The sequence below is a fragment of the Lissotriton vulgaris genome, chromosome 12 (assembly GCF_964263255.1).
Source record: "Lissotriton vulgaris chromosome 12, aLisVul1.2, whole genome shotgun sequence".
Lineage (NCBI taxonomy): Eukaryota > Metazoa > Chordata > Amphibia > Caudata > Salamandridae > Lissotriton > Lissotriton vulgaris.
In genome coordinates, this window is record NC_141700.1 from 719,579,837 (window position 1) to 719,604,018 (window position 24,182).

Below are 24,182 nucleotides of genomic sequence, written 5' to 3' on the forward strand. Positions count from 1 at the left end.
ATGGGCAATTCGGGACTTTTTAAAGTTGAATTTGTAACCCTCTGCTGCGAACCCAAGTATAATGGTATTCACTCTTTTCAAGTGAGTATCCAAGTCGTCGTCTGTGAGATAAATATCATCTACGTAAGATAATGCTTCATCATCATAGATTTGTAGTAACTCTGTTACCCTAGCTGAGAATAGTCCTGGGCTGTTCTTGAACCCCTGTGGGAGTCGACAGAATTTTTCTGTGACCCAAATGCGGAGAAAGCGGTCAAGTACCTGCTTTCTGGTGCAATGTTTTGACAAAAGAAACCATTAGAAATGTCTAATGTCGTTTTATATTTTTTCCTAACTATATTATTCATTAGGGCTGCACTATGCGAGTTTTGTACTGCAAAAGTTTTGCAACATGTATTAAGATGTCTGGAGTCCAAAACTAGACGATATGAATTGTCTGGCTTGGAGACAGGAAACAAAGGATTGTTCATTTGAGAGGTGCATGTTTCAATCACCCCCTGGTACTCAAGTTGATCTAAGATCTCCCTGACTTGTTTTTTAGCTTCTTGCTTTATGGGATACTGCCGTTGGGCAGTTGGTTCACTTTTTAGTTGGATTTTGTGAGGAGGTGAATCCTCATCCCATCCTACATGATTTTTATACAATGCAGGTGCCTGGGCTACTGCCCATTTCCTTGCATATGTGTATTTTTTATGAATCGGAATGTGATTCGAGAAGGCAGGCATAATCACTTCTTCGCCACGAGGGCACTCCCTGACAAACTCCGGGGGCCAATCTTTTTCAGCTAACAGAATATCATAGCCTTTTGAGAGCTTATCCCAAAATAGACCCTTAATTTTCCTAGTCTTATCACCCTCTATACGCAATGTTATTTCGTATATTTTATGGGGCTCGCTAAGTCTGGCGTCGGCAGTTTCAACCTGAATGAATTCATTCGTGTCCACTGTCTCCAGATGACTCATCAAGATCTTGCGCGCTATACTGATCTCTGCTGCACTGTCCAACATTGTCAATGCCCACTCCCCGTTTTTCAACTGTGTCCTCAGTATTCTCGGCATGGTTGATTACTCTAATACTGGCTACCTTCTTTTTCTGAAATTGAGATTTCTTATTTTGAGCAGGTTCCTTGTCTTTGGACTTGGTGTGCTCTCCTGGGTCTGACCGTCCTCTTCTTTCCGAATTCTGTGGAAAAGATCGAGAGGGACGTGTATCAATACTTTGATATCTATCAGGTTTTTTTAGATTATCCCTATTTCTAAGGTTATATCTTTTCTCAGAGGGCTCCCTCTGGGGAGACTGGCGTTCTCGAGTCGGAGTTCTTTCCCTCCGTCGAGGAGACCTTCCTCTGGACTGGAAAACTTTTTCCTTGGGAGTGGATTGTTTATTTCCATCCCAGCTCTTTTTAGGAGTATTTAAATTATTTTTAAATAATTTTACTAACTCTCTATATGCTTTTGTTAATTCTCCTATGTTAACTAAGAGTTCTTCTTTAGACATTTTTGCAATGTCAGGATGTGGTGTGTAGCTGGCTAGAACCGGCCACGTGGCTCCTGGTCTACCTAGTGGACCGAGCCTGGTTATGTGATCATTGTGTTTTAGGGCGCCATTAAACCAGAGCAGGTGCTCTTGAAATTTAAGTGGAATTTCAACCTCCTCGAAAGGGGCGTACTCATCCGGAGGTTCCTCTATTTTGTAATAGTGAAACTCTTGTGTTATAGCGTTTACCGCTGGAAAGTTTATCCATGAATAGAATACCTCTGTCTGCCGATACTCGTGAGCCTCTATCACGAAAATTACTGTACCACCTTGAGGTGGCAGTCCGTTTTCTATAAGTTTTAAAGTTATAGATCTTCTTAACTGGACCGGGATGATAATAGCATCCGGGTCTGTATATTCGGGACCTTGCTGAGTCGCATCTGCTGCGGCCCCAGCGGTGCCGTTGTTTTCTACTGACATTGTATAAATGCAGGTTTTGCAGAGTAGGTCTCCAAGGAGACAAAGATTAGATGCACAATATTTTGGAACACTGTATCCTTCAACGTTGAATAAACCAGAGCTTTACATAGGAATCTCTTCCTACTAAGGTCGGGCGGATTTTAACCTTTCACCCACTCCAGACGTCTATTGGAGTATTTACGGGAGAAAAGGGGTGTGAAATATGCACGACTGAGTTACTCTATAAGTCTTGCGTTAGTTTATCGCCTTACCAAACGTTGGGCGCCATGTAGTGTAGTTCCTAGTTTCCCACTAGGCCCTGCGCATTGGAATACCATAAACAGTAGTATCGACGTGGAACTGCGGATATTCCAGGCCTCCACTGACTATGCTAAACTTAATTGGGTTGTGTTACCAACTAGCTCAGAGGTCACTGGAAACTTTCTTCTCTGCATAGGAAGTGATCAGCTTCCTTGGCACAGACAAGAAGGGATTCAGTTTTCCAACAACCGTGCAACATGACAACTTTGCTCCTCAGATCAAGAGTCGATCTCTAGGGTCGTGTGAAACAATAGACACAGATTTCACTCAGTCAGTCTAGTGCAGTTTACTTTCACAAGATGTAGAGAATAGAGAGACGGGCGTTTAGTCAATAAAGGGTTAACATTTATTGAACAGTCTTTCTTCTCGTACAAGAGAAATGTATTGCCACAATTGCAATAACTGTTATTATGAAAAGTACGTACAGTAAGATAAGTATTGCGAAATAGAACTGTAAAAGCATTGATATGGTTTCTTAGCCATACAATGGTTTAAAAGTAATAAAACATATATACAGTCATATATACATTAGGCTAACATACTCAACTGGTGCTTCTAACTAAGCCTACCCCAGTGTGCCTGACCTAAGCCTAACACGTGAGAAGGGGAGTAAGTAAGTAGCTTAAGTTAAGTTGGTTTTGCCAAGGTTTGTTGCAAGAATTCTCGTCTAAGGGTTTAGTCAACACCATACCTCAGAATAGAATGATGGAGGATTGGTATCTCCTTCAGGGGTCTCTCTCGATATCCCAGTCACCCGCGAGGGTAAACTGGAAGCGCCGGGACTGGATTTCTCTGCACGAGAAAGGCAGCGGCTTCTCTCAGCGCGTCGAGGAAGGAGGGGTGACAGCGTCCGCGGGCAGCTGGGCTGGATGTCTTCGCAGAGGACGGCTGCACGGCTCCTCAAGCGTACTGAACCATAGTTCGCGCTGTAGCGGCGATAATGGTCATCAGTAGCTTCACCACCACAGGATAGCAGGCTGCAGCGACAGAGTGCTAGTTTTTACCAACACGGGGTCATGCAGGCAGCTGGCATCAGCAACAGGTTTGCTCATTGCTTAAGGCAACGTTGGTAATATTTATACCTGACAGGTGCCGGGTTTGACGCAAGTTTGCTGGACATAAGACGTCAATTAAAGATGTCACTAGGAAGTGACAGTTATCAGTTGCTCATTAGAGTTCCATTACTAATCAAAACATAGCAAGCGGGGATTTCCAGGTTTGCTAAGTTTTTATCTTGTTGAAGAACTCGGAGTGTTATCTAGGAATATCAGATAGTGACTGCTGCTCTGTCATTGCACTAATTGGTCGCAAAGGAAGTAGCAGAGAGTCATGCTGGAATGTGGCTCTGTTCGTGTGAGGCCAGAGATGACTTTTCAGAAAATCGCACTTGAACGGTTATGCCAATATAGGGAATAAATGGATTTATAGCCGAATAGGGGCATAAGGTCACAGTATCGATCAGGAACCTAGATAAGCACGCAACAGTAGTTGCGGTAGGACCACCATTTTAATCAGGGCTATGTGACCCATAACAGACAGTAAGAGTCTACGCCAAAACGACATCTGGGATCTAATAGCAGTTATTACCTTCACCACATTTCCCTACAACAGGTCTGTTGGTTGATGGTACACCCTGATTCCCATGTACCAGAAAACAGGGGGCTGCCATGCCACAGGAACACCATTAAGGATAAAAGTGGGATTAGGATATGAAGGGGTGAATGGGAACAAGCAGGGCTTGGCTCACTTAACCTTCAGGCCTAAAATGGCTGCAAATTTATTGAGAGTCTGGGCCAGTGTATCATTCGCCACCTACATCTGTTGTGTGTACAGGAGCAGGTTGTCAGCATATTTCGAGTTCCGTCCTCCAGTGGGATGCCCCACTCCACACCGCTTGCTTAGATTGCCATGGCAAATGGCTCAATAGCTAAGTAAAACAGCAAGGGGGATAGCTGGCAGCCCTGATAGGAGCCCTTGATTATTGAGATAGGGTCCGAAACATAAGAGCCTATCTCAACAATGGCTGATGGCCTGGTGTATAGCAGCTTGACCAGGTGGAGAAAGCGTGCCCGATACTGTAGCATGGCAGAATACAAAATAGGAACCCCCACGCAATTGTTTCGAAGGCTTTCTTGAGGTCAAGGTCCAGGCATGCCAGTGAGGCCCTTGCTGCAAAAAACATTTAGAGACCCGGAGGAAACGCAGTAAATTGAGTGATGTGTTGCGGGCTGACATGAACCCATTCTAATTGGTGTGAACCAGGGACAGGGCTAAGGGTGCCAGTTTGTCTTCTAGCACTCTGGCCAAGATCTTATAAACAGTTTTTAGCAGTGTCAGTGGCCGGTAGGGACCCGGGACAGTAGGGTCTCTGTCCAGTTTGGGTTGGGAAATGAGCAGGGTCTTACTCAGGGATCTCGGAATGGAGGAGGCAGATAGGAACACTTCATAGAGGGCAAGTAGTTTGGGGGAAATCTCAGGGGCATAGGCGTTTTAATATTTAGCAGGTAAGCCTTCCAGCCCCAGGAACTTGCCCATGGTTAGGCCTCTAATAGCTTCAGGGATTTCTAAGAGTGTGATAGGCTCATCTAGTTCCATGCTCTGCTCAGGTGTGATGGTGGGCAGGTGGGTTGTGGAGTAGAAGTCCTCAAGAGGATCTGGGCTGGTGTTAGCGACTGACTTGTATAGTAGGGTGTAATGTTTTGTTAGTTCCTCATGTATTTAATTTTGAGTGTGCAGAAGCTGCCCCGCTGAAGAGTTTAAAGAAAAGATAGGCTGCTGAAGTCAATCCTGGTGTATCAGTCATGCTGGTAGGCGCCTGGCCTGGTCCACTGTCACATGAGTGTGGGTTGAGTTCCCAGTGTAGTTCAGGCCCTTCAGTCTTCCAACAGTGAAGATTGTTCGCAGTGCACCTGTGACAGACAATGGACATATGCCAAGTCAGTCACTTTACTCATCTCCAGTCTCAAGAGCATGTGCTCAATGAGTTTGATATCACCATCCAGCTGTTTGTGAATGTTCCAATTCAGTCCCCAGCAATGCCCTCTAATGGTCATTTTAAAGGCATCCCATTCAAACCGTTTGCCAGTGGCAGTGTTGTTAATCTCGAAATAGTCAGCTGTAGCGGCACCCAAGGATGCACAAAATGACGGATCTTCAAGCACTGTGTCTTGTAGCCGCCATGTGAGTATTGCAGGTGTGTGTTATTGTCCCATGCTAGTTGCAAGAATTGAGGGTTATGATCGAAATGTGTACACCACCGGTAATCTGTTTGCTGGACTGCAGGGAGTAGGCAGGTCAAGCATGCAAGATGTGTGGTGATGAATAAAGAAGCATAGTTGCATGGTAGTGTTGCTGGAGCCAGATATCTACAAGCTGCCAGTGAAGAAGCCAGTCACTGAGCATCTGGGCATTGGATGTGGCTAACGTGCAAGGTAGGGGAAGGAAGGGCCATGCCCAGCACAGAGCTGAAATCCCCCCAGGGAGCCAAGGAGCTCCACACAATTTGCCTGTCAATGTGCGCAGGAATTAGTTAAATTCCATGGTAGGGGCATATTTTGCCACTAGCAGAAAGGCGATGGCCATCATGTTGGCTGTGAATCAACACATATCAAACTACAGCATCTGCCTCAACCTCTTCTCTTACGAAGAAGACTCCTGGTCTCACCCAGATCAGTAGCCCCCTGGCATAAGAGGAGAAGTCAATGGCGAATACTACACCATGCCTACTCCACGCCTACACCACACCTCTGGAATTTACAGGCCTCAGTCTGTGTCAGGCTTGTCTCCTGTAAAAGAGCGATGTGTGCTGACATGTGTTCAAGATAAGAGAATATGGAATATTGACCCGGGAGTGTGAGTGCCCCTCACATTCTAGGTAATAATTGTATTGTGTGACATGTAAGGACTGGATCAAGACCACATTGATGGCAGTGCACCATGGGATGGAGGCACATTTGAGGCACAAAGATAATAGCGGGAAGGGGGCTGGGACCTCCCGGGAACCTTGATGTAATTGTGGGGAAGGGGAATGTTTCAACAGGTAACATTATGACAGGGTAGGAGCAACAGGTATCTGCCCACACTGCCAAATGATATTTGGCAAATACCGGCTGCAGAAGCCAGTTAAAGAAAGCATCAGGGGGATTGCGAGAGCCAGGGTTGCAGAACCCCATGTAGCAAGGTAGGAAGAGGCCAACTACCATAATTGGTGCGTGTTAGTCAGCGATGCAAGGCAATATAAAGTCCACTTGGGTGTTGAAGAAGCTGATGTGTCTCTGTAGGCCAGGCCAGCATTGGCTGCCAAATAAGAAATGTTAGTACTTGCAGTGGAAGTGAATGGCAACGATAAGAAATAGTGAACATTTTAAGGTGTGCAGACAAGAGTCAACCTATATTCTTAGATCATCAGCTGCTTTGGGGACATTGAGTCTACTCTTGAGGGCCATCTTGTGGAGGAGCCTTCATCACTAAAGGATTTCACAGAGGTTGTGTAAGGATATTGTTGTATATTGATTCTTCTTGTAATATGGCTGTGTCCTACAATAAATCTACATGTAATCAACTAGAAGTATCCTGTTATCTATCACCATCCTATTTACAACAGATATTGACTCTGATTATGTTCTGGCATTGTGGCTGCCATCTGTAGGGACTCAAGTAGTTCTGGTGGTACTTGTCCCAGGTTTGAGATGGGGCCCAGTTGTGAGAGGCAACGGCCCTGTGTGTGCCACCCCCTGTGGTGGCTCCCAGCCACACCGAGCCTGCGCCAATTCAGTGGGCCCAGGCCTCCTTGACGCTAGTCAGTTGGACTCCACCTAACCTCAGGCATCTTCTGCAGAGTCGAAGAAATGTGTGGCCCCACCTGCCATCGCTCGGAGTTAGGCAGGAAACAGTAGTGCGTATCGAATGTCCAGTTTGCTGAGGCACCACTTAACCCCAAGGAAAGAGCCCCTCTGTCACTGTACTGCCAAGGTGTAGTCTGGAATGAGCATGACAGAGGCGTTGCCCACTTTTATCTCTTGCAAATTATGCACTTTATGCAGAATGGAGTTGTGGTCCCGATAGTTGAGCAGGCAGAACAGGGAAGGTCTAGGGTTGGCGCCACCCCAGGAAGCAGACTGCGAATCCATGGCTTAGCATAGGTAATTACATCCAAGCCCTCCACACTATCCAGAAGGACCAACAAGCATATGTTGTTCTTTTTGGAGCGGCTCTCCTTGTCCTTCACCATATATACCAGTGCATACACACTATCCACCAGTGCCTACATTAATGCTGCTTTTTCGTGCATGGTCAGCTGAAGCTCAGCTAGCTTGTGTTCAACACTTTGTATTTTGCCTGCTAATGTGAGATGCTCAGCATGTAGTAATGTAAAGTCTGCTGTTACTTTATCAATTCTGCCTTCAAGTATTGTGTGCGTCTGCTCAAGGGTGGTTCCCAACTTTTCCACTGCTTGTAGTACAGTTTCAAGTTTAGCGCCATTGGTGTTGGCTGAGACCAGCTGTCCTGCCGCCGTGCAGTCTCTAGGTCGCTGCTCTAGGTCGCTGCTCCATGACTGCTCCATGACTGGTGGAAGAGGTGTGGCGCAGCAGCCAGGGCGACTGACGCTGGATGCTGGGGATCATGGTTTGATCCCCGGGTCAGGTGGCAGGGGTCTGCTCAGCACCATGTGACTCTGGGCGATAGTTGGCTTAATCTTCCCGACGGCCCCCAGCGCCTTGACACCTTCGGGTAATTGTTCGCGCTTTACAAATACTGTACATGACTGGCGGCTGCAATGATGTCACCTGTTGAGCTCCTGTGCGTAGTCGGCCCATGGCTGAGAGTCGTGCATTAAGCATCAGATGGTCCAATCCAGGCGTCACACTCCTGAGGGTGTCCACGGTTAGCCTCCAACAGAGAGAAATATGTTGCTCTCCTGAGGCCAAAGCCACCGCTGGTGAGAGTTCCCCTACTGCCTTCACCTGAGCTTATAAGTATTGATGGTTCACCTCCAGAATGGGCCAGCTTTCATTTGCCTTAGAGAGCAAGGGGCACTGCAGCATGAGCATCCTGGGATGTTCCAGAAGAGTTTGATCACCAGAGGTCGCAGTAGAAGCTGCCCACCCCAGTGCCTTCTTGGGTGCACCAGTAAGGTCATTGGCACTGCAGCATGAACATTCCTAGTCCTGCGACAGAGAGCAGCAGTGCAGTGAGAATCACAGGGTCTGCTTCTGGGTCCGGCCGGTGTACCTGCTGCCTCCGTGGGTCCCCCGAACTCAGGCTCATCTGTCAGTACCTACAGATAACTAGCAGTGCAGCAATTGAGGTGGTTCAGAAGCAGCATCGGATTGGTAACGAGGGCACTCGGGCAATGCCCGAGGGGCCGGTGTCCAGTTCCAGCTATGGGCTGCCTTCTTGAGCAGCCTTAGGGGCCAATTTTGGGCGTTTTCTGCATTATTCAATGCTTCCAGCGGCCCAGTGGGTGCCCGAGCGGCCCTTCTGGAGGTAGATGGGTGTCCATTACCTCCCTCTTATCAAAGCAGAGATGTCACCCCTTTATCTCGCTGGGCCGGCCCATTCATATATGTATATTGAGCAGTGCAGGGGGCCTGAGCAAGAGTGACCTTGCTTGTTTTCAGGTGTTTCACCAGTGTAAACTAATCCGTGCATTTTTTTAAACCCCCTCACCCCTTTTTTTTAAATAAAATTTGGCTGAAGCAGTGTTTTGCAGGGCAATATGCAAATGTGAGCCACTTTTTTTAGCCTGCCCGGGCCGAATTCTAATCCCAATCAACCCTGCCCAGAAGTATTTTACTATCCTTGCTGGCAAGCCCCCTGCAATGCAGCCTGCACCACGGGTGGGCCATGATGTAGGCAGCCTCTAACAAGAGGCCAGGGGCGGCATGTGTCACACACACCAGGGTGCAATCAGCCCTGTATCCAATCGGAAGCTTGTTTCCGGTCCAGGGAAGACATGGCTTGGCAGTTCGGGCTGGACTGTTCCCATGAGGCACAGGGTCAAACTGATTTGCATATAGCTATGTCTGAACTGGGGTGGCAGAGTGGGCTAAAGAACGGTGATGGATTAAACCCAGATCTTTTGACTGGGTGTGAGTGTTTGATTGATTCAGACGCTCCGTCCATCACCACCCCCTTTTGTACCGCTGTATCCAATCGCAGCACAGCCAGGCTATTGGTGTGAGAAGAGTCCAGCCCCAGCTACCGGGAGGCATGTCCAGTTGTTATGTGATCAGCATTGCAGAAGGGCTGTGTCAGTGACACCTATCAAGAGCTCCCATAGAGCTTCAGAGGGAGTTTACAATAGAAATCGCCATTGCACAGGCGGTTTGGCTCCCACTGTTGCTGAGGTTGGTTAAGCATGTATAGGTTAATGAGGCCAATGAGGGTTTCATATTTATTTATTTATTTGTGGCTACAACCAAATTTGGCATGACAACGCAGGTGGAGGGGGGGGGGACATCTCTGGGCTGGGCCACAAGGACAGATTGACATTTCAGCACTTTTGAGGTCAAGTCTGATCCACCCTTCGGCATCCAGGGCCCCCAAAGTTGCTGCAGCAGTAGGCCTGTGAGCTGGAAAGTTCCTGAAGGATGGTGCTGATCTTAGGCACAGGGGCAGCTTTAATCACCCTACTGCAAGCCTCCAGTGACAGCCGGGACCAGGCCCAGATCATCCCCTGGTTAAAATGCCCCAGTCACCGGCATCCGCAATAGAGGGTGAGGACCCAGATCGGCTTACAGAGTTCCAGGGCCAGTGATCCTAATATTTATTCCGCAGACCACCAATGGCTCACCCGCAGTCACTGCACCAGCAGCACCCTCACCAAAGGCCTGGCAGGCATGAAGCCCCAACTGGGAGTCCAAAAGTAAATGGCAGCACAGGAGCCAGCCCAGGTGCAAAAACTCACTACAATGCTTTCTGCTTCACCCCCACAGTCATGCCTAGGGCTGATATGGCTCCCGGCTAACCGCTGACAACACATCTAGGGGAAGAGGTACGGAGACAGGAGGGCAGCGGCACCAGCACTCTCCAGCTCACCTGTCACAACCTGTCACAAGCACTCTAGCCACAGTTCGACCCGATTGGACTCTTGTTCAAGGCAGCCTCTGATGTGGCCACCTCCACAGACACTCCGTCAGGTGAGTGGGGGGCAACCAGGGCCGCTGGAAAGTTAGTTTCTGCCTCACTGGCAAGCACCACAACTACAGTTACCAAAGGCCTGTCGCCATGTGGGTGTACGCCCCTCTGGGTTCTTATTCTGAGACCTGCTCCTGTGGGGCAATCTACATGGCTATTAGGTGCCCCAGTAGGGGACAGCTGCAGGAATCAAATGGGGCAGTTCTAGGTGGTGCATGGCTTAGGTTGGCCAGGATTAAAAGCAGAGAACAGGGGTAAGTGTGCAGAGCCTCTTCAGAGTGCGACTGCCATCTTGGCCCTGCTAGCCTTGCCCCTTCATAAGTACTGAGGGCCTCATTTATGAGAAATGACGCATCGCTGCATGAAAGCAGAGATGCGTCACTTCTCAGTGCGCACTCCTTTCGACATTCCTGATGCGTCATATTTACAGTATGACGCATCATGTCGCAAGGAGTTACAGATACGTCAGTATTTCTGACGTATCTGTAAGCGCAAAAGTGACGCATTGCTGGAGTGTGTCACAAAAGTGACGCAACTCCAGCAATGCGTCCTTTCACATGGGGGAAGCCCCAGGTGAAAGGGCCTGCGTCAGTCTTACACCTGCTTTAAGGCAGGCGCAAGATTTTGACACAACGGCGTCCTAAAAGTGACGCAGTGAAATCTCATAGATTTCACTGCGTCACTTCTACGACCCTTCCTTGCGTCAATTCGCCCCCCCTTGCATACATTATACCTGACGCAGGTATAATGTGGCGCAGGGGTTTACAAAGTGACGCATCTACCTAGATACGTCACTTTGTAAATATGGCGCAACGAGGCGCATTTTTTACACCACTGGTGCATCACAAAAAGTGACGCACCGGCAGCGTAAAAGTGACGCAAGAGCTCATAAATGAGGCCCTGAGTGTTATGACATTCAGAACAATTTATGTTGGTGCTTTAAAGGGAGCCGTACTTGCTGTAGCAATTATGCTTCTTATAAGACAGCAAGAGTGGCCTCTTACAATTGAAAGCATACATGACGTAAGGTTTTTCTTTAGAATGTCAATATCCTTTACTCTATCTGTTGCCACAGGCTGTTCAGTGTTCACAAAGCATAAATCCTGCTTTTAGAATCATAGTACAAATGGGTAGCTATTTTGGTGAGCACATTTTAAAATTAACCATGCTCTGCATCCACTCCATATGGGATGAAGACTGTGGAAAAGAACATTCGGTTTTATTTCTAATCTCATTCTGACATTATAACTCTAAGATGCCCTTCAGTGTTTGCCATTTAATCATTCATAGTTATGTTGTGTGCATGTTATGCGCAATTATTGTATCTGCATGTCTCCTGTCTCCTTTAATTGAGTGAATTCCCCCAGATAGAGGGTGTTACATTAAGCAATTTATATTAACTCTATATACTTCAAATCAGTCTTTAAGGCTGCTTCTGCTATTCGTGAAGCCATACCTGAACTAAATGCCCATTCACCGAAACATGGGAGTCACACAGCAATGCTCACAAACAGGGAGCTAGTGGGTGATCAGAGGATAGCAAGCACCCAGTATCAACAGTGGTCAATTCAGGAAATAGTACTTGGCAAATCTACAAGTTGACCAATTTTTGCTTGCAAACAGTTTGACATATCAACCAACGTAGAAATACCACTAGAGCCATCTCATATTCCCATATATGTTATGACTCTTAATGACACAGGGCCTCTTTATTAGGAAGTCTTTATCTTTCTTTCCAAGCACAATCACAGTTGTTTGTAGCTCATGATTTCATTGAACTGAAATGATGTTATGTCCACTGGTTCCATGCAATTAGCAATTATTTCAGTGAAAAAAATAGTTAGCTATTTCTGACTCCTCTTCTACCCACTGTCCCAAGCTTACAGATTTTTGATAACACTTTGTTCTAGAAATATTCTTTCATTGGAAAATGTTTTATCTTACTCTTTCCACACAGTAGAAGAGATTATTTCATATATGCTTATTCCTACTTTCTTCTGTCATAGTTGCTTTTACAACCTTCTCTAAATTTGTACTGCTTTGTCACAATCCACAAATGTTCAAAATAGCAACAGTATTCAGGTTTGGAAAAATCCACTTTTTGAAAAACCACTGAGCACCATGTACAAAACAATGTCCTAATATGCATTATACTTATCACAATGTGAGGGTTCTTAGTAAAGCCATTTTCTCCTAGAACACTGCAAATCAAACTGGAAGGATTTTTTGGTCGTCAGGAATCCTGGAAATCATTTGAAGAGCTCAAGAGGGTTTTTTGGAACCATAAAACTGCTACTTCAGGTAGGAAATTTCCTTTCACAAGGTGGTGTTTACATTGTGTGTCTAGCTTACTTTAAGCAATCTGATTTCTGAGGCTTGCATGCATTCCAGCACTTCACTATTCAATTACAATTTAAGGATTTCAAACAATCTAACTACAGATGTGTTTTTCATTATAAACAAAGAGAACTTTGTAAAATGTTCTGGCTGGCGGGCTTTTTTTTGTTGAATATTTTTATTTAGAATCAAAAAGAAAGGTAAAGATTACAGTCATCAATTGGCAGGAGAATGAGGTATCAAATTGCAGAGCATTAGCAATTAATGGGCAAATATTTATTATAAAATAAAAAGCTATAAAATGTAATCAATAATAAAGGGTAAAAAGTTGAGCAAAATACATCTCTAACTATAATCAATTTGATATTTTATACAAAAGAGAGAAGGAAGAAAGAGAAAGGAAAGGAATAATAAAAAGAAGATGGAAAGAAAGAAAAGGTAAAAGAGAGAAGTATAGAAATTAGGATAGAGATGAGTGCAAAGTCAAGAAGGTAGTGAAAGGTAACCCGAACAGATCAGGTTTCATTTTCTGAGATAACGATGAAGTAGAAACAGTAGATATTCTGTATTCATCACAAATAGGATTCAACCATGTTAATAAACATAGTTTATTATTACCTTTCCAACAAGAAAGTATAACTTTAAAAGCAAGTGCAATAAAAAGATCAAATAACATCGGTTTCGGAGAATGGTCATGAAAATAATCAGCAATAGTTCCAAGAAAAACCTTCTGAAATGATAGTGGTGTATTACATCGGAATATCTTTGAACATTTAGACCAAATAGATTTCCAAAAACCAAAAACATTATGGCAGGAGGAAAGACAAGACCAACATAAAGGTGAAGTCGACAACTCAATTTAATTAATAGAAGTAGGTGTAAAACCAGCTCTATTATACAGGAAAAATAAAGATTAAGTGATATTGGAAGCTTTGGAGGAAGTGAAAATGTTATGCCATAACTTATCCCATTTTTGAACAGAGAGGAGCACAGTACGGTCTTGCTCCCATGTCATTTCAAGAAGGGATTTAGGTCTATTAGGAATAGAAGCAGATAAAAGCTTAAAAATAAGGGATGCTTTAGGATTGGAATCACAAGCAATATTATACAGCGGTGACAAGGGAGTAAACAGAGTACAATCAGAAAGAAAGTTATTGGTCAATAAAAAAAATAAAGTACAAGAGAAAGTTTAGAATATTGGGGTAGGCAAGGATTGGGTAAACTATATCTCTCTTGTAATGAAGCAAAAGGAGGAAAAGAATTTTGAGAAAATATATTGATGAACATAAAGGAAACCTTTTTCTTTCAAGTGTTTAAAATAGAATGACATGCCGAAACTTGAAGAATTTGTTATCCCAAATAAAAGAGGCAAGGAAAGCTTGATAAAAATCAGATTTAGAAATAAACTGCAAATTCATTAAATGGTGAGAGTCTTTTAAAATAGGGTTTTTAGAAATAAAAGTAAAGTTGGTCAAACAAATAGCATCATGAAACGAAAATTCATGCAAAAAAGAATGTTCAAACTTGTTCCAACTAGGTATATGGGAGTCTTGAAAATTTCTGGACAAAGCATACATTTGTTAAATTCAAAAAGCAGAATGATATACCTTGAAATTAGAGAAGCGAACACCACATTCATGTTTAGGTCTAATCAATTTAGTTAAAGCAATATGAGCATTTTTATTATTCCAGAGACATTTAGAAATTGATTTCAGTGAACTAATCATTAGGAATATTGTAGGTTATCATAGAAAGTAAAAAGGACATTAGGTACATTCATCATTTTAATAGTATCCAATGTACCCCACCAGGATAAATGAAGAGGGGACCAAGTAGATACTAAGTTTTGGATTTTACATTTTAGAGCATTATTATTGTGTGAGAGAGTGTGTGAAATAGTGGATGAAAACCAGACACCTAAGTATTCAATCTTAGAAGGACACCACATAAAGTTAGTATTCGAAAACATAAACCTGATAGCATGAGAAGTGTAATGGTAAAATTTAAGTTTTATGGAAGTTAATTTATAACCAGATATCTTAGAGTATGAATCAATATCTTGTAAAAAGGGAGCAGGGAGGACAAGGGGTAGGATAAGTAGAACAAAACATGGTATACATAACAGGAGAGAGTGGTTTAGCGGGAGTTATATTGAAAACCTGATATTGAAGGATTACAGTGAATACGCTCAAGAAAGGGACTAGACAGAGAAGAAATAGTAGAGGTGAAAGGGGACAACCCTGTCTAGTGCCTCTGTGTAGGTTGAAATAGGAGGGAAAACAGCCATCAACAAAAACCAAGCATGTGGGTTAGAAAATAGTTGCCTAATAAGTGAAGTAAACTTAGGACCAAAACCAAACCAATGGAGAGCTTTAAACATAAATTGCCAATTTATAAGATCAAAATCTTTTTCAGCATCAAGAGATAGTGCAGCAAGAGGGGAAGTGTAATTTCCCCCCAATGTAAGGATATTGGAGTACATCCTAGCATGATCTGAGGCAAGTCTACCTTTTATAAATCCAAATTGATCAGGTTTAATAAGAAGGGCAATAATATCTTCTAATCTAGAGGCAAGAATTTTTGCAAAAACTTTACAGTTATAATTGATTAATGAGATTCAACGATACTTTTTACAAAGGGTATGATCGTTATCTGGTTTAGGGATTATAATAATGAGAGCATATAAAACAGAGCCTTCAGGTTTAGATTTAAATAAAATGGTACTAAAAAGAATTAAAGAGTTCAAGTAAGTTAGGAGCAAGAATAGATGAGACAGAGGAAAATAATTTGATAGAAAACCCACAGAGGCCAGGAGCTTTAGGTTTCTTTAAATATTTAATAATATCTAAGATCTTCTGGAAAGTTATGTCTTCTTCAAAAGAAGCCAGAATGTCCAGTATTGAAGGGGGATTAGGAAGGTCATTAAAAAATTAATGAATATTAAATTCAGAAGGATAAATATCTTCCGTATATAACGATTCATAATAGGATTGAAATATTTTACCAATATCATAATCAGAGTGTAATATAGTGTTTGTGTTGTCATTTTGAATATGTCTAAAAAAGTATTTTCTGATTTAACTTTTAGATAGTTATTCAACATTTTACCAGCTTTATTTTGACCCCCCTGATGGTTAGATTTTATTTTGAGGAGGTTGTAACACGCATCAGTAGTAGCATTTATTCAGGGATGATTTTGTTTTAGTGAGATCTCACCAATGTGAGGGGGATTTAGAAGTAAAGTAAGTACCTTCAAGAGTCTTAATGCATTGTAGAGTGGAGAGGTATTGGGAAATCAATATATTTTTTGGGGCAGTATAGGCAATATTGCTATGAACTGAAGAGTCAATAGATGTATTAAATTGGAAAAGTTATTTAATGTAAAAGGTGGCTTCCAAGATAAAAGTTTGATCAGATGACAAACAATTGTTAAACCTCCAACGAGCATGCTTGGTATTATTAAAGGATGAGTCAAAAGAGGATCAAACAGTGACATAGTGCGAAATATAAATAGGATTAGTAATTGAGGATAGTTTTTATGTAATATTATACAAGAAATCAGGGTCAGATTTGACAGGGCCATAAATGTTTAAAAAAATTAATGTGTTTCCTAAAAATAGTGGCATTACGCATTACCTATCGTCCACTTGTATCAAATTCAAAAAATAAAACTTGGATATTCAACAATTTATTAGATAAGATAGCCACACCACCTTTATGATTAACAGCAGGAGAAAAGAGAACTTGACCCACCCATTGACGCTTAAGCTTGAGAGATTGAACTTCATTACAATGGGTTTCTTGTAAAAAAACAATATGAAAATTAAAGATAGACAAATGTGAGAGTACCTTTTGACAATAACGGGATGACCCACACCACACATGTTCTATAAGAGGACATTAGATATGATGCTGTCTAGAGCCAAGGGTATTGTTTTTGTGATAACATACTGCAAAAAAGATGGAGGAACAGGAACTCATTAAACATTAACAATTGAATAACATGAAGTTACTGCCAAAAAATAAAGAAGAGAAACAAATAAACACTCATACATTTACAGATAGAGAAGAAAGGGAAATAAATCAAAATGAATGTGAAAAAGGATAAAAATAGAAGAAGAAAAGAAAAAGAGGTATATAGTAAGAAAAGAATGAAAGGACAGGTCAAGGAAATAAAACCAGACCTGAAGTAAAAAGAAAGGAGAATGAGCACAAGGCATGTCATTACTGAAAGCAAGAGTGACAATGGAGAAGAATAATACAGATTAATAAAATAATGCATACAAATAGATTGAAAGACAAGTAGGGAAGACAGCGAGGCCATACATGATAAACGGATTAGGAGAAATGCATGTTAGTACCCATGGGTTGCTTCATAATATTTTGTAGGAACATTTTCATTTGACCGGATCTACGACGGATCGTGAGACTCCCACGTAGGACAAGTATGCAAGATGCCATAACGAATGTTCAAATTTCTCAGTTATCGACTAAGAGCTAAGAATTCCTTATGTCTAGCATTGTTTGCATTGGAGATATTTTGAGATACGAAGATGTTGTGACCAGACCATACAAGGCGACGTTTTTCACTTGCAGCTCCCAAAACACTCATCCGACCAGTAAATTCCATAATGATCATTATGATGCCAAGAGGTCCAGTAGATTGAGGTTGGACACGACCCAGGCGGAGAAGGAAAGGAGAAGGATATTGAAGGTCTAGACGATCAGGTAGAAATTTTTGCAAGAAGGTCAGAAGGTCAAGGCCCCTAATTTTTTCAAGTAAACCACAAACGCGAAGAATATTCCTTCTCTTGCGTTTTTCAAGATTTTCAGTGTGTATTTTAAGTTTTGGATTTTCGTGTTCCAACATGGGGATCTTGACAGCTGCATACTAAAGGTGGCCTACACGTTGTACCATATTGAGTATTTTGCCTTCCATAACAATCCAACGTTCTTCAATTTGTTGTCATTTTTCATTAGTAGCATTCATGAAAGGTTTGAGGGCATGCACCTTATTCAAAATTGTGTCTAAAACAACATTTTGAGTAGGCTGGTTTGGAGATGGAGGATCATTTTGGCTCTTTTAGCTTTGGTACCAGAAAACAATGACTTAGCGGTAATTTGGGAGTCACTAGCAATTCTAATAAAATGCACCAACGATGAGTGAACTTATGAGGGGATCAAAGTCTGCCCAAACAAGAAGAGGTGGTGGGTGAAATCTGATAAGATGGTGAGTGGCAGACTTCAGAGATGTACCGCGATATTCTGAGAAATCAGTCACCTACATATCAGCAAGATAGAAAATATGGAGGTCGATAGTTCACACCAGCTTGCAAGGGCGCAAAGAAATAAGGGAACAAAGACCCCCTGACAAGCTGCTTAACAAATTATAGCTCTGGACATTAAATCACTGTGACAGTATAGGGAGTGCAAACCATTATTACAGGATGAAGAACAAGAACCTCAAAGCCATTATAGGGAGTGCAAACCATTATTACAGGATGAATAACAAGAAACTCAAAGCCATTAAGAATGATGAGTGTCAGTCCGTGAAAAAAAATAGAACATAAAATGTCCTGCAGAAACATAGAGCTTTGGGTCACATCAGTATCACAGTGCCCATGAACATATTTATCTTGTTTTCAATATATTTTGCCCAGAGCCAAAATATTCGGGCAGTGTAAAATTAGCATAGTCCCTCCCAGCTACAAACATCATTACTAGATCATTGCAGGCCTTTTCTTAACATATTTAGGGCTACACAATGTCTGCATTTATCCGGGAACACGAAATTGGAATGATAAAGACTGTCAAAAATAAATAAACGCACACTCATATCATTTGGGAAGAATCCTGAGGTGATGAACTGTCATGCGAGCAGTGCGCAGTGTGCAGAGAAAATGGCAGCCATTCGCGTTTGAGGAGATTTTCACTGCAACAGCAGGGCAGTGAGAGAGGGTCTCATGAGGTTCCCAACAGCTCATTGGAACGTCAGAAGATACAGGAATGGGAGACGGCTGCAAGAGGCATGGTGAATGGCCACAAAAGGCAATAAATACCACGTGTTAGCTCTGTGAAACAATGGAGCTCAGCATTCCGCCGCCATCTTGCTTCAGTGTTTAGCCCCTTCACCGGCTGGCAGGCTTATTATCCATTTCAAATCTACCTTTGTTGCCTCCTTGTCCTACTAATATGATACTTGAGTGTTTGATTGGAGATAGCAGAGGAATGAGTAAACTTGGCACTTAAAACATTTAGGCACATCATTGTTTAATCAGGTTCAGCACTGAGATTTAAACACATCAGTAACCCATTACATATGCAGATTTTAACACACAGGCGTCCATCTGAAAACAACCATGATTAAAATGATAGTACTTTGGTCAGGCTGAACAGCAGGCCTACAGTATCACTTATACTGAAAATAGCCTTAGAGGTTGTGCGAGTACAGGGCATCAGGAGGCATCAGTGTTTGTGTGTGCTTCTGAGAAGTATAAGATTTTTTTGCAGTGTTATATAGCACTAAGTGACCCAGGGGCATTGGACTGCTTTACGCGAGCACCAGTTACATCACACAAGGTCTGATTCAGTGTATTTAGACACAGGGATTAAATAATTGTTCCAGAATCACAGGATATTGAGCAGACAGGGACATGAACCCGCCTCTCAGGTCCGAGGTGGCAGCTCTGGCCGTTAGGCAACACCCTCTCACCTTAGAGATGCACTTGGCTGGCACCATCCATTGGCCAGCACTCAAGCACACTGTTGCTACGTGGGGCTCTGTTCCCACCTCCACCTTATTAAACACCAAATGATGTTCCCACACACATGATACATTGTACCATACTTTACAATGTAACCTCTTACTCCTGTTGGAGGAAATCATTCAATGTGCACAGCTACATATACAGTGTAGCTGGCTTGTGATCTCCTCTTGTGTGTTTAACTGAAATTGTGGTGGCCATATTGGTTTGGGTCTTAGCCCATTGAACACCGTGGGGCTCAAGGTGAATTTTGTGTTCAATCTGCTGCAATCACCCATCCTGTGAGGGATGTGCTGTCTTCTGCAGCCACACCACATGTCACACACAACACCATTGATTGCTGAGCTTATGTGGTGGTTACAGAAGATAACTCCTTTGCTTTATGTTCTCACCAGTGCACGCTTATAAGTAAAGAAACAAAATTTCAATCACCCTACATAATACCTCATACTCTAAGTGGCTGTGCTGTTGGCTGATCCAGAATGTGAATGACATTTACAACAAAGCTAGTGGCTGAACTGTGCGGAGACCCTGCCCATGGGCTGGATTTCGAATGTGAACGAAAAGCTAGCAATGGATGAAAGGGAACCTCATTACATTATTGCATTAGGTTTCTTTTTTCTTGATTACATGGTTATGGAGAGAGAGGTACAACTGTCACTACAGAAAACTACAAACAAACATACATGTTATTTTGTAAACAACCTTAGCTCAATACATTTAAAATAAAACAATATGTATGTAAAGTGTCACTGCCAATTTCAGCATCGTGCTCCAAATGGTACAAAATATGCCAAAATTCACCATTAGGAGGAGTTTTCAGCATTGCGTAAAAATTGTTTCACTGCCTTGGCAGTTGTCGTTGTAATCTAGTGCTGTGGTAAAACGTGTGTGATGCTGCAGTTTCAAAAACAACCAAATAGACATGTAAAAATGTGACAATATCCCGTTGAGACTAAGTTACACTTCAAAGAGAAAACACAAAATAATGATAGTTGTCAACATTCCTTGAGCTATGTTCAATATCAGTGGTTTTGCTTGACCATATTTGGAAAAATCTTCCTACAAGACCCATCCATCTAGATTGTCAAGAGGAGTTTTCAAATTACTAATTTTCCTCTTGAAAATGTGATGTCCCCCTAATATCTAGCATTAGGAGTAGCATTTTATTTTGAGAAATGCTTATAAACCGCCCAAAAATTATTTTTAAAAAGTTTTGGCCCATGGAAATGTATAGATATTTTCAAATTAGGTGTTTTCATATTACATTGTTGTATTTTTACATAAAATTTAGACTACATATAATGGATGTTTGAATTAAACATTGACCATAGTACAATATCATGCATATGTTGTGGATATACTCCTGGATGATACTGAAGAATGTTGAAAATGATCGTGACAGGAATACTCTGGAAAATATAAGAGCACTGAGCTGGGAATTGACATTCTTCTGATCTGACACCAGGTGCCGTGTTGATGCGCCCGTCTTGCCAGTAGGAGTCACCCTTGGCGGTTCCCCCGGTTCATGGAATTTTGTCACACGGAACCCTGGGTTTTTTTGACCTCGGAAAGTGTAACGGAAAGTCAGTGCTGGTGGTGTTTACGCATTGCAGCTTAATCCGGCTACCGCCCTTTCACTGTTTTTTAATCATCTTGGCCACGAGTCGGTTGGCGTTTCTTAGATTAAGAACAGGAATTTATTGAAATAGTTAAACAATAATTGATTACCTATGGGCACACCATTTATGGGTCCTTCTCATTGATTGCTTGGACAACTCTTGCACACAGCAATTTTGGTATGCCCCGGTCCCTCCCTCCCACTATCCAGTCCTGAAGAAGACCCACAGCAGAGGTGTCAATTTACCCCTTATTGTGCCAGGGTCGAAACGTCGACAGTCCTTTCCCTGTTATTTTGAGGCCTATACCTTGTTTTTATGCCCCCCTTTCCATGTCCCTTTTCAGAATTTATTTCTAACCAATTGTTTTGAATATTGTATGGGTAGGCCTCTTTGTAGTTCGACTAGAAGAATTACACTTCAGTTGAATTTAAATTATCTGAATTTTTCCCTTTTTGATTATTCCCATATTTTCTTCTTTCTTTAAAATCACTTGAGCACTCTTTTCACACACTTACTGCACTTGGCAGCTCTTCTCTTTTCCTTTTATTCAAATTGAATATGTGTACATACATTTTTAGAGATGCTATAAATAAATTGAAGTATCGTGATCAATGTAAAGATTCATTCTTTAACAAAAGTGTGTTGGGTTCCAAGAATTATTGATACTTCATCTGGCTTAGTATTATTTGTTTACATCTCCATCTTTTACAGGATTTGGTCCTTGAAGCGTTAAACAATAATTTGTGAATTGATTTGAGCTTTAAGAAATGTCCAGGACCACTGTGTTTCTTTAAATCAATTAATACCCAGGTCCTTTGACTTATTGGGTCAACCCCATTGTTCTAAATGATGCTGGAAAATATAAGAGCACTGAGCTGGGAATTGACATTCTTCTGATCTGACACCCTGGAGCTTCTCTTGGAGCATGACTGTGCCAACTAATTGGATATGTGTACTACATTAGACCTCAAAACAAAGCAATAGACCTTGAAACAATGTTTTATGTCCCTCCATGTTTGTGTGATGGTCAATAAAAAAAATGAAAGATGCTTTATTAACATTTCTAACGTTAGGGAACTCTGCCTTTTGGGGGGGGGTCAATGAGAGAACTTCGGAGGCTGTGGCAAATTAATTGTTAGTGTATCAATGCTCTGTGGTACTGGTTAGGTTAGAATGATTGTATTTGTACGTGCTGAGAGCCCTGCTCCATGCTACCCAGTTTACGGTTGTTTTTCATTCTTTCTTAGCACACTCTTGAGACTTTACTGATTAGATCCCTCTTTACCACATCTCACAGCAGATCCCATTCCGCATGCTCTGTCTCCCAGAGAATCCCCCTTTACCTCATTATTTGACTATAGGTGCATGTTTGGGGTTCAGTTGCAATTCTGATCTCTGCCCCTGACAACCCTTCTTCTCTGTCCCCTTTTGTTCAGCTTTGGCACTTCTGCTCTCCATCAATCTATGTTGCCCCTGGGCAATCTCAATGGGTGGAGATCTATCACCCTTAGCAACACTCTTGTGTTTTCGCTGGTCTCCGTGCTCAAGGCCTTTTGCTTGATAATTTGGCCATTCCATTTCCTGCCTTTACTGACTCCTCACCACAGTGATAGCACTTCAGTCCTCTTTCTCTTCCAGTCCATATGATTCCCCAAGGAACAAGCCCATGCTCCAAGAGATGTAAACTATCTGCTTGATCTGGGACAAAAAGGCTGCTTTGGCAATTCATCTCGTATCACATGGGGTGCTCTCTTATCCTCTGTCCTAACACAGATCTTGTGGTCTTTCCTTCCTCCCTCCTCTTTGCCATCTGCCCATAGTGTGAACAAATTCTCCATCTGCTGGCATTCTTGCCATATCACCGGGGCAGTCTATAACTGTGTATCAATTAATAACATGTTTATATCCTGAATAAATATGAGATATTTTCTATCAAGTGCAAAGACTACCAAGGGGAATGTGAATTAACAATCTAGTCTTGAAAGCAAATTTAGATTAGAAAAACCTTTCCTAATGCATAGAAATTACCAGGTTAACACGTTTTCAATTCAAACGGGTTAGCATACTAGCAAAATAGATATCGAAATATGCATTTCATCTTTATAAATTGATAATAATATCTCCATCTCACATCGCAAAAAGCCAGATTGTCTGAATCAATTGGAGATTTGTGCTTTTTGATGACTGATTCTTCACTACACAAAGGGGTATTCAAATAAAGTCATCAATAGAGCTCTTACCAGAGTCCAGCCAACCAACCATAATGAGTTATTAAACCTCAACAGATACAAAAAGGGATCAGAAACTGCTACAGTACATGTAATCAGATTTGTGAATAACTATTCAGCTGAACTTATTGCCAAACATTGCCACATTTTGAAACTGGATTGCTCGATCAAGCTATATATTGGAGCCAAACCTCCACTGACAGAACAAAATGACCTCCAAGAACATTCTCAATTCAGGTGATATCAAGGCAAAAAAATATTCATGGACTTCAATATGTTTCCAGGGTTCCACAAATGTGGGATTTGCAGTTGTTGTAATCACACAGATCGAAACCCAACTATCTTATATATTTCAGACTTCACAGAATGAAAGACATCAAGATTTGTATTAATTGTAGAGCAAACAGTTGCATATAGTACACCCTAACAAACACCTGCATCTGCAGTAAAATATGTTGGTTCAACAAAGAATGCACCATTGAGCATTACTTAATGGAGACACACTATTAAATATCTGGATCTAGACCAAGAACACAGTACAAAAACAATGGGATAAAAATAAATTTTGACTGGGAGTATTGAGTTTGACAAATGTGAGATGAAGATTTTATTAATTTAAGAATAATAAATTGGAGTTAAGTATCCCGCCCATGGATGTAACGACTACAGAGGGAGCATTAGGACAGACGTGTTCTGTATAGGAACCAGAACTTGACATATTATTATGTTGTATTTTTGATTAATAAAACTATGGAAAGGTCTTATGTTGTGAATGTGCCCATAAAGAAAATCCCCAAAAATGTTTTTACATCGGTATGTCCATGTACTTAAATATG

The 24,182-nt window shown here is 42.1% G+C and overlaps 1 protein-coding gene across 1 annotated transcript in view; it reads left to right on the forward strand.

The window, feature by feature from the left end:
- Nucleotides 1-24,182, forward strand: part of LOC147678115 (hydroperoxide isomerase ALOXE3-like) — a 250,228-nt gene that overhangs the window by 149,565 nt on the left and 76,481 nt on the right. Inside the window, exon 5 of the mRNA XM_086945977.1 lies at nucleotides 12,593-12,696. Coding sequence (XP_086802103.1) covers nucleotides 12,593-12,696 — 104 coding nt within the window. The remainder of the gene's footprint in view (nucleotides 1-12,592; nucleotides 12,697-24,182) is intronic.